The sequence below is a fragment of the Palaemon carinicauda genome, chromosome 29 (assembly GCF_036898095.1).
Source record: "Palaemon carinicauda isolate YSFRI2023 chromosome 29, ASM3689809v2, whole genome shotgun sequence".
Classification (NCBI taxonomy): Eukaryota; Metazoa; Arthropoda; class Malacostraca; order Decapoda; family Palaemonidae; genus Palaemon; species Palaemon carinicauda.
In genome coordinates this window covers 47,443,956-47,456,455 of record NC_090753.1, presented here as the reverse complement: position 1 = coordinate 47,456,455, position 12,500 = coordinate 47,443,956, and the positions used below count along the sequence as shown (strand labels likewise).

General features: G+C 35.1%; 1 protein-coding gene across 1 annotated transcript in view; it reads right to left on the bottom strand.

The window, feature by feature from the left end:
- Nucleotides 1–7,447, bottom strand: part of LOC137622555 (uncharacterized) — a 48,637-nt gene extending 41,190 nt beyond the window's left edge. The window contains exon 1 of the mRNA XM_068353158.1: nt 7,340–7,447. Within this exon, the coding sequence (XP_068209259.1) occupies nt 7,340–7,447 (108 nt within the window). The remainder of the gene's footprint in view (nt 1–7,339) is intronic.
- Between the last annotated feature and the right edge of the window lie 5,053 nt (nt 7,448–12,500).

Sequence of the window (12,500 nt, the reverse complement as noted above, 5' to 3'; positions counted from 1 at the left end):
TGCGAACGAGATGCGGGAAGATGCAGAGAGGAGAAGGGGCTATAAGATCTCTCTCTCTCTCTCTCTCTCTCTCTCTCTCTCTCTCTCTCTCTCTCTCAGCTACAACCTTAGTCGGAAAGGAAACGCACGCTGCTACAAGCACAAGGGCTCCAACAAGGAAAGTAGCGCAGTAAGGAAAGGGAATAGATAGAATAGTGTGCCTGAGTGTACCCTCAAGCAAGAGAACTCTACCCTAAGGCAGTGTAAGACTATGGTACAGAGGCTATGGCACTATCCAAGACTAAAGAACAATGGTTTGAATTTGGGAATATCCTTCTCCTAGAAGAGCTGCTTGTCACCGCTTAAGTCTCTTCTAGCCTTACCAAGAGGAAATTTGCCACTGAACAATTACAGTGAAGTAGTTAACCCTTTGGGTGAAGAAGAATTTATTTGCCTATTATGTTAGTGCTGTTGAGTGTGAGGAAAGAAGAGGCCGGAGTATTCGGTATACATGAAGGCAAAAGAAAAAATATGCTGTAACCAGAAAGGGATCCAATGTACTACAAGTACTGTCTGGCCTAACAAAGGACCCTATAACAATTTAATATATATACATACATACACACACACATATATATACATATATATATATATATATATATATATATATATATTGTATTCATGCTTGTATGTTTGTATTTGTGTGTGGAACATACATGGACAAAAAACTGGATATAAATGACATGAAACACGACATGAATGTGTTAGGAGATAATTCGATACGAGCATTCTAAGAATTATATGAAGCAAGTCAAACACACTGAAATATGTGCACATGAGTGACTGGCTTGGATTAAAAGTGGGTTTCAGACAAAGATGTTAATATTGTTACGGACGAAGCATTGATAGGGGTCAGAAAAAACGACAAGAGATAGAGATTTAAAGTTGGACTTCGTGAATGGAGTGCAAAGAGACTGATGTTTGCAGATGATAAGATTTTAGTCGGTGATGGTGAAGAGAGACTACAAAATCCGGTAAAAGATCTTTAATATGTTATTGTCAAATAGCTACAGGAGCAGGCCAGCTAGAGTAAACTTATACAAGTATAGAACCCATAAAGATGGGTGCCATGAATACTGATATAGATGGTGGGAGAATTTGAATAGGCACCTATTAGTAAAGGCAACAAAAGCTGGTTGGATGACAAAAGAGCTGAATCTTGAAATAGATAGGCCCTGCACAACACAAGGAACTGGTTATCCTTTGATGAATCTAGCCAATGAATCCTCTATGGATCTAGTCAGTCTATGGAAAGAGAAAATGACAGAATGGCCCCAGTACCGGGTGTAGCGAGGTGTTAGGAATCTCCCGGTTTATAAATACTAAAGAAAAATTCAGAATTTGTAATTGGAATGTTAGAACCATGAATCAAATTGGGAAGTTACAGCAAGTGTAGAGTGAATTTATGAAATATAGTTTGGACATTTTGGTCGTAAGTAAAACACGTTGAAAGGGGACTGGTAAGGAAACCTTAAACCAAGGTAATATATACCTATTCAGGAAGAATAGATGGATTGGGAAGAGACGGGGTAGGAATGATGATGACACCAACAGCAGAAAAGGCATTAACGGAGTGGAGAGGTATATATAGTAGATTGTTACTTACAAAGTTTTAATCAAAGCAGTGCAATATGAGTATTATAGTTTGCTATGTACCAACAAATAATTCCCCCTGAAAATAGGAAAGATGAATACTATGAAGAACTGCAGAGGGTAACAGATGAAATCGCAGAGACATATGAAAATTATAATTGGCGACCTCAATGCTAAAGTTGGAAGGAATAATCAAGGTATAGAGAATGTGATGGGTGTTAAGGGTCTTGGCAAAGTTGTAAATGAAAATGGAGCACAGTTAATAAGTTTCTGTTCAACATACAATCTTGTCATTAGAGATATATACTCTTTTCCAGCACAAGGGCATCCAAAACTATACATGGACTTTACCATGTGACAATTACAAAAACTAAATAGATCACATAGCCATTAATAAAGAGAGAAGGACTCTAAGACATGTAAGAAGCTATAGAGGTGCAAATATTTGTAGTGATCTCCAGCTCCTCATTGCCACACTGAAATTAAAACTGAAAAGACCCAACAGATAAGTAGATAATATACCTAAGTCTGATACAACTAAACTTCTAGAATATGAGAACAGAGAAACATTTGCAATTGAATTAAAGAATCGATTTGCAATCTATGAGACTTTAAGAGACGAAGAGCAGACAATTAATGAAGAATGGTGTGATATTAAGAACATATATCAGGCAGTTGGTAGAGAAGTTTTGGGACATAAAGTTACAAGGAAAAAGCCATGGACATCAAATGATACGTGAGATCCTATAAAAAGGAGACAATGAAATTGATTGTTGAACGTTTTCGAGGAAGTAATGAAAATTGCAAGGTCAAAAGCATAGCCAGGAATGACTGGAATGAATATTTAGACAGAAAAGCAGATGAGGCTGACAAAGCTATGAATTCAGGGAGTGGCTATGGTGTAAGAATTGCTTATAGAATTCTTAGTGAAATCTCAATGGGGGCAAAGAAGAAGGAGCATATATCATGAAGAGGTGATAGAAGGGAATAATTTGATTGATATACCTGAAACTGATGAAGACCTTTATGTGCCCATGAATAAATTCAATGTGTTTGAAGTCGAAGCTATTATTAAACAACTCAAAGAGATGGAAAGCCAATATCCAACAGAGCTTGTAGATTTGAGAATAAAGCCGTCAAAAGAATATTGGGAGTTAAATGGCAAGACAGGATTAGAAAGGAAACTATAAGAAAGATTACTCGAGTGCCATATGTGGATGAGATCTAGTGAGGGGTAGATGGAGATAGTTTAGGCATATTCTTCGCACTACCTAAGAAAGATTAGTTCACCAAACTTTTGACTGGGCTCCACAAGACACTAGAAGAGTCGGAAGACCCAGTCCTACATGGCTGAGGACTATGAAACGTGAAGTAGATGATGAATGGAAAGTATTAGAAGCTCAAGATAGAGACAAATAGCGAAATCTAAACGAGGCCGTTTGCGTCAATTGGCGTAGGAGATGATATATATATATATATATATATATGTATATATATTATATATATTATACATATATGTGTTTATGTATGTATGTATATATATATATATATATATATATAATATCTAATAAATATAATATTATATAATATATATATATATAAATATATATATAATGTTTGTATATTCGCATTTAATAAATATATATTATGTGATATATACAGTATATATATATATATATATATATATATATATATATATATATATATATATATTTAATAAATAAATAATATATAACATATATATATATGTGTGTGTGTATGTCTGTGTATATATATATATATATATATATATATATGTTTGTATGTTAGCAAAGTACCTACAAAGCTAATGTAAGCAACAACCAAAGAAGGCTCCCTTAAAAGCTAGAACCTGAAATGGAACCGCTTTCACTATTAAATCATGCACTCACCTTCCTGTCCTTTTTTTTCAGAAGTATTAAATTTTCAAAGAGGGCCCAAATTTTCTCTGGAAGGGAAATACAGAATATACTCTCTCTCTCTCTCTCTCTCTCTCTCTCTCTCTCTCTCTCTCTCTCTCTCTCATCAAGCCCCCTTATGGCTGCAATAACTTTATTGAGTACCGCATTCCTGAGATAACTGGAAGTTCAATAAAATGTTCAGAGGGAGGTCTATCCAATAATGCTCGAAGGGCTTAACTCAAAATGAGTTTTCCTGATAACATTGCACGGAATATTCATTCTACTACTACTTATGCTACTACCAATAGTAATAATAACAACAACAACAACAACAACAATAATAATAATAATAATAATAATAATAATAATAATAATAATAATAATAATAATAATAATAATAATGGAAGAACCACAGCTTTGGGGGTTTGAAACATTGATTGACAGACAGCAAGTATCTGCCAACAACAACAACAACAACAACAACAACAATAATAATAATAATAATAATAATAATAATAATAATAATAATAATAAAAATAATAACAATAATAATAATAATAATGGAAGAACCACAACTTTGGGAGTTTGAAACATTGATTGACAGACAGCAAGTATCTGCCAACAACAACAACAACAACAACAATAATAATAATAATAATAATAATAATAATAAAGAATGGAAGAACCACAGCTTTTGGGAGTTTGAAACATTGATTGACAGACAGCAAGTATCTGCCAACAACAACAACAACAACAACAACAACAATAATAATAATAATAATGATAATAATAATAATAATAATAATAATAGCAACAGAAATTCAAACATTATATCACCTCCATAACTATATTGAGTTTGAACACATAGCCAAATTTGTTTTCTGAGCAGCAATTTGTCTCTCTCTCTCTCTCTCTCTCTCTCTCTCTCTCTCTCTCTCTCTCTCTCTCTCTCTCAAAAAAAAAGTAAGTCTGCGTACAAACAATCAAGTGCCTATGTCTACATAATCGCGATTTCATGGGTAAATACAAAACGTTCATACACACCTTTAAATCATGCAATCGTAATGAGTCGGAAGAGTCAACAGAATTATATACGAAATGTGGGGAAGGCACGACTCTAAGTCAGATTGGAACCCTTATTGGCAGAGACAACATAAAAAGTTAATTGTTGCTTTTGTGTCAAGAAAGGGTCCGGAAATACAGTCTATTCTTTTTTTGGTTTATTCTTATGATCCATGTTAGCTTTCATATGGGATTTAAAAAAAAATTCTTTTCATTCCTCGACAAATCTTTTGTCTGAGAAATGGCTGATTTTTAACCTCCGCCACCGAAGTTGGAAGGTTATGTTTTAGCCACCCCGCCTTTGTGTGTTTGTTAGTGTGTGTGTTTGTTTGTGAACAGCTTCCTGACCACAATCTTAATCGTAGCGTAATGAAACTTGTATAGATCAACTGTTATGTGAAAAGCTGGAAATGATTAAATTTTGTAAGGTCACTCTCAAAGGTTAAGGTCACGGTCAAGCAAAATGTCCAATTCACGTAATCAGCCATAAGTTTGAACATCGTTGTCACAGTCTTCAAACTTGGTTCATATTTGACTGTATGAAAATCCACGCCAATTTATACATGTTAAGGTCAAAGGTCAAAAGGCCAAGGTCAAGGTCAAGAAATAAGTTGACTCGGCGGATGCCTGCGCTCTACTGAATGCCCCTCTAGTTCCTTTACACTTTTGGAGCTTTGATATGAATTTTCCTAGACTTGTTTTATTGTAGTAAGTTTAAAAAAAAAACCTAAAATAAGAGAATTAGTAAAAATCTACATTAAACTCTTGAAACTCTTGGTTAAGACTATTTAAAGTCCTTAATGGTTGAAGATAAACACTAACTTAGAATATGTTGACATCAGAGGGACAATTTTGGTGCGAACGTCGGTCTCACAACAGAAGTACTTTGTCCTTGCGCTGCTCGGGATGTTTATGGATTGAGCAAAAGTGAGGAATTTACAGGAATTTACAAACGAAGTGCAGATTATTTGCAGTTTGTAATAAATATAGTATTAGTTGGTGATTGTGATGAATAGTTACAGAGACAGGCGAGATATTTTACAGCTATTCCTAAAAGGTGAAATATGAAACTAAAACTTAGAATGAGCTTACAATTCTTATTACAAAATGAATTAACAAGACTTGAAAGTGATTTTGACAGAGGACGATGATAATAGAAAAGAAAACGGTAATCAGAAAATGAATCAACGAAACTTGGAAGTGTTTGGGACAGAGGATGAAAAGAAAATGGGAATACTAAATAGCTAAAGAAGGGAAGGCTTCAGGTACTCTGCAAGAGTTTTGAAAGAGAAGAGCATCCCGTGAATACAAAGACTAGAATGTACGGAAGGATAGTCAAAGTATGTATTATATTAACAGAATACAAACAAAACAACATCATCATCATCACCTCCTCCTACGCCTATTGACGTAAATGACTTCAGTTACGTTTCGTCAGTCGTCTCTATCTTAAGAGCTTTTAATTCAATACTTCTCCATTCATCATCATCTACTTCACGTTTCATGGTCCTCAGTCATGTAGGTCTGGGTCTTCCAACTCTTCTAGTGTCTTGTGGAACCCAGTTGAAAGTTTGGTAAACTAATCTCTCTTGGGGAGTGCGAAGAGCATGTTCAAACCATCTCCATCTATCCTTCACCATGATTTCATCCACATATGGCACTCGAGTAATCTCTATTATAGTTTCATTTCCAATCCTCTCCTGCAGGGAAGTGATTGAAATATGCTCCTTTATAGTATAATGGGGTTATGGAAGATTTTAGAAATTTAGAAACGTATAAATGCAACAAAAATCTGATACAAATGTTAGCAAGATTTTGAGGCAGTTTGGCCATGGGGAAAAATTGGCAACATCTCAGTGGAGAGAGAGAGAGAGAGAGAGAGAGAGAGAGAGAGAGAGAGAGAGAGAGAGAGAGAGAGAGAGAGAGACACACACACAAGTGTCAAGTGGATAAGAGTGGATGAGGAGGAAAAGGAATCTCATTAGCAGTACGTCGACAACATCCAGACTACAAAGGATGCCACTTTCTTTCTTTATTATTTTACTTACTCTTAAGCAAGTAAATAATTGAGTATTTCATGTTTAAAGATCTCTCTCTCTCTCTCTCTCTATCTCTCTCTCTCTCTCTCTCTCTCTCTCTCTCTCTCTCTCTCTCTCTCTCCACCATTATTCCATTGTGACCTCAGACAATACGCACAAACACACAACACACACATATATATACAGTATATATATATACATATATATATATATATATATATATATATATATATATATATATATATATATATATCTATATATATATATATATATATATATATATATATATATATATATATATATAATTACTGTATATATGTATATACAGTATACATTATATATTATACATAACATAATTATACATAAATTACATACACACACACATATATATATATATATATATACATATATATATATATATGTATATATATACATATATATACATATATATATATATATGTATATATATACATACATATATATATATATATATATATATATATATATATATATATATATATATATATATATATATATAAATCAACACCCACAGTAATATCAATACATTAATCAAAATGACATCCATAATTACATAATTAACTAAGAAAACGTTTGGGCTTATCTCTGGAAGTTAAAAAACGCTAATAAACATTGAAATAAAAGAGTAACGTTAAGAGAAATACGTACCTTGCACCCGATAGATACAGACACTTTAATTATCCCAAATGACTCTTTAAACACTAAGAATTTGAGATTTTCTAAAACGAAGATAATCTTGCGAACTTTGGATGCCATCATGGCTCCAATGATAAGAAGAAGAAGGAGAAGAAGAAGAAGAAGTAGCAGCAGCCTAAGAATATCAACAACTGAAAGATATATAAAAAAGAAATCTGGATAAGAAGCCTTATTGCTTCGTGACTTAAGAGTCAAAATGGACTGGCGCAGACAAGGGAGTAAAAGCTTCGACATTAAACTTTATAAGAATCCTAATCGCTTTTAATTTGTGACCTAATTGGGATTGCTAATGAGGAGACACTATTCCAAGCTTCTTGAGAACTGTCGTCGTCGTTTCTTCTTGAATCTCGTCACACGGTGTTAAGTGAATTAAGAAATGAGTTCAAACCTGTCCAGGTCATGGCTCGTGAGGTCAAAACAGGTCACGGACAGACAGAACAGAAAAGAGATGGAGGAGATATATAAGGTGAGAATTTGCTTGGTATTATTACCCGAGAGCCTCATGTGGATGAGATCATGTTGAGGGGTAGATGGAGATGGTTTGGGCATTCTCTTCGCTCTCCTCAATAGAGATTAGTTCACCAAACGTTTAAATGGGCTCCAAAAGGCACTAGAAGAGTTGGAAGATCCAGGCCTACATGGCTGAGGACTATGAAGCGTGAAGTAGGAGATGATTAATGGAGAAGTATTAAATTAAAAGCTAAAGATAGAGACGACTGCCGAAATATAACCAAGGCCCTTATGCGTCAATAGGCGTAGTTGGAGATGATGATGATGATTGTTAGTGAAGGATGAATACAAACTGACAGTTAAAACAACAATAACAACAACAACAACAAACAATAAATGTATCCGATTCTAGTGCATTGCAAGACATAGACCTCAAAATGTGGCTCATGTCCGTATTCATGTCTGGGGTTTAGCCAGTTCCCATTATCTCCTTGACAACTAAGGATTGGTGATAGTGGGAGACTTTCGTCTGATCGCTCACAGCAAACCAACCTAGTAGGTGTGACTTTGACTAGTACAGCTTTGCTGATCATGCCTTATCGCAAAGACATGAAACAAGAGCATACACAGAAAAACAGGTAGGCTACAACTCAAAAATGCTATAAAAAAACAGTCGACGAAGCTTACCAGATAATAATGCATTGGGAAAATAAAAACAAAACGTATATGTAACGTTTAACTACTACTACTACTACTACTACTACTACTACTACTACTACTACTACTACTACTACTACTATGATTGCAACCACAAACACTGATCATGAAGCGTCTGCAAATTGTAATAAGTCAAAAAGAGGATCTTCAATTCACTACAAGGGAGGAGGAAGCTGAATATGAATTGAGAGAACAGTCATATGGGAAGAAGCATTGGCTCCTCATACTTAAGCTGAAGAGAGAGAGAGAGAGAGAGAGAGAGAGAGAGAGAGAGAGAGAGAGAGAGAGAGAGAGAGAGATGTTCTCCATAATTATATAGGCCAACCAAGCTGAACAAAAAATATATTTTCAAAACAAAAAGAATAACAATTCCAGAAAAAAATAAATGGTTAATAAAATTAAAAATAACAGCAATAAATAAAAACGTTAATTATCATAACTAAAACAATAAACTCAAACAATCATAATTACAAAAAAATAAAATAAAACCTGTTTTGCAGAAAATCTGGAAGCATCAAAACCAGATATGGTTTCTAGCCAAAGTCCAATCTCCATTACTCAGCCATTTTCCCTTAAAATTGCCCATGGAAAACAAACCCTCTACATTCATTATTATTCGAAACTTTATTTACCCATTGTCTGTAGCCTCAAGCGACGCCATATAAACAAGGACAGTCAATCAATGAAAGAGTCACAGGTGCACGAAGGGAGAAGGTAATGCCAATGGTGAAGTTTGTTGGCGATTGAGCGTTTGTCAATAAAATGATATTATTATTATTATTACTACTAGCCAAGCTACAACCCTAGTTGGAAAAGCAAGATGCTATAAGCCCAGGGGCTCCAACAGGGAAAAATAGCCCAGTAAGGAAAGGAAATATGGAAATAAATAAATGATGAGAATAAATTAACAATATATCATTCTAAAAACAGTAACAGCGTCAAAACAGACATGTCTTATATAAACTATTAACAACGACAAAAACAGATATGTCATATATAAACTATAAAAAGACTCATGTCAGCCTGGTCAACATAAAAACATTTGCTCCAACTTTAAACTTTCGAAGTTCTACAGATTCAACTACCCGATTAGGAAGATCATTCCACAACTTAGTAACAGCTGGAATAAAACTTCTAGAATACTGTGTAGCATTGAGCCTCATGAGAAATCTTACGCAACACGCATAATGAACTAATTGAACGACGGTGCCAAAGATTAATATCTAGATCATAAATAAGAAATTTAATAGACCGTAAGTTTCTGTCCAACAAATTAGGATGAGAATCAGCAGCTGAACACCAGACAGGAGAACAATACTCAAAACAAGGTAGAATGAAAGAATTAAAACACTTCTTCAGAATAGATTGATCACCCCAAAAATTGTAAGATTTTCTCAATCAGACAATTTTTTGTGCAATTGAAGAAGACAGAGACCAAATGTGTTTCTCAAAAGTAAATTTGCTGTCGAGAATCACACCTAAAATTTTAAAAGAGTCATACAAATTTAAAGAAACATTATCAATACTGAGATCCGGATGTTGAGGAGCCACCATCCTTGACCTACTTACAATCATACTTTGAGTTTTGTTAGGATTCAACTTCATACCCCATAATTTGCACCATGCACTAATTTTAGCTAAATCTCTATTAAGGGATTCACCAAACCCAGATCTACATTCAGGGGATGGAATTGATGCAAAGAGAGTAGCATCATCTGCATGTGCAACAAGCTTGTTTTCAAGGCCAAACCACATATCATGTGTATATAGTATGAAAAGTAATGGGCCAAGAACACTACCCTGTGGAACACCGGATATCATATTCCTATACTCACTATGGTGCCCATCAACAACAACTCTTTGAGATCTATTACTTAAAATATCAATAACAATGCTAAGAAACGACCCACCCACTCCCAACTGTTTCAGTTTGAAAACAAGGGCCTCATGATTAACACGGTCAAAGGCAGCACTAAAATCAAGGCCAATCATACGAACTTCCTGACCACAATCAAGGGATTTCTGTACAGCATTGGAGATTGTAAGAAGGGCATCACATGCTCCAAGGCCTTTACGAAAACCAAATTGCAAACTAGGGAGTAGATGATTACCTTCAGCAAACCTATTAAGACGTTTTGCCAGAAGACGTTTAAAAACTTTAGATAATATGGGAGTTATGGAAATTGGGCGGTATTCAGTGGGACTTGAGCTACCACAAACACATTTACATAGCGGAGTAACATTACCAATTCTCCAACAAGTGCTAAAAGCTCCTCTTCTTGCTAACTTGCACAAAATAACAGATAACTTTGGAGGTAAGAAATCTGCTGTCTTTATAAAAACAAAGGAAAAATGCCATTTGGGTCTACAGTGACTCTACACCTTTATAAGCATCAAGGTACATCAACAGAGCTTTAATCTCACGAGATCGAAAAGCTAAACTAGTTAGTTTAGCCTCAGGAAAACAAAAATGAGGAAGTTCAAGTTTTTCACTACTCTGTTTACTGTCAAAAACATCAGTCAAAAGGGTTCCTTTTTCCTTTGGACAGTGAGTGACTGAGCCATCTGGTTTAAGTAAAGGAGGAACTGTTGCATCTACACCAAAGATTGCAGAATTAAGGGTAGAACACCATTTATGTTCCTGAGTTGTACCAGAAAGGGTTTCTTTTATGGTTAAATTGTACTCCTTTATAGTTGAGGCATAAACTCTCTGAGCAAAAGCTCGAAGCTGAATATAGTTGTTCCAGGTCAAATCTGATCTGTTACCCTTCCAAAGGTGACAGGCCTCCTGCTTCTCCAAATAAGCACGTCTACAATCATCATTGAACCACGGTTTGTCCTTTGCTCGGTACCTTAGCACACGAGAAGGGATACGCCTATCAATTATGTTGACTAGATTCTCATTCAAAGGGACAACAGGATCTACACTACTATATAATTGTGACCAATTCAAGCACAAAAGATCATGCAAAATCCCATTCCAGTCTGCTTGGGATTTCATATAAATTTTACAAGAGTATGATATATCAGGGACAGGCTGCTCAGTCTTCACTACTAATGAAATCAAGGCATGATCAGATGTCCCGACTGGAGAACCAACCTTACTAGTTATAACGCCAGGGGAGTCAGTGTATATGAGGTCCAAGCAATTACCAGACCTGTGAGTAGCTTCATTTATGATTTGCTCACAGCCTGATTCAGAGGCAAAGACTAAAGCCCTTAAGTCATGGCGATCGGAATGAGAGATAGAACTTAACCACTCCCTATGGTGAGCATTAAAATCACCATAAAGACAAAAGAAGCCTTTCTATCATGTACATTCTAAAATACTCTAATCACTGGCTTACACCACTACAAGCAATTGCTGCACAGCCACTACAACATTAAGAACACTTCCAAAAGGCTAAACTCACTGGCCAACACCACCACTTGCCAGTGTTGCTAGATATGGAAATTTATCCCTAGATTTGGGGACTTTGGATGTCTGATGGGGATATTCTGTACAAATTTCTATGGAGAAGAAACAAAAATGAGTAAACCTGTTATATTATTGTAATTAGTTTGCTTGCACTTATATGGAGTATAATGAATTATTTCTATATTAGTAAAGCCTACGTGATCAGAAGAAAATATATTTCTGGAAATAGGGATTTTTGGATTGTTTTTGGGGATATTTTATCATGAGTTTTGGGGATTTTTAGACTAACCTATCTGGCAATACTGCCACTTGCACTCATTGCACAGTTACGTTCAAAAGTGACGCGACATAAATCGTTTTGTATCGTTCCAGCATCTCAGATTGAACGCACGTTAATGAAGTACAGTTTGCATATAATATTAGAAGATCTTTCTGTATGGATCGTTCAAATTCTCTAACACATTGTAGTTTTATGTAGTACAGTCGGCAGATATTATCATATTCGTTTTTTCTTTATGCATTGTTAAA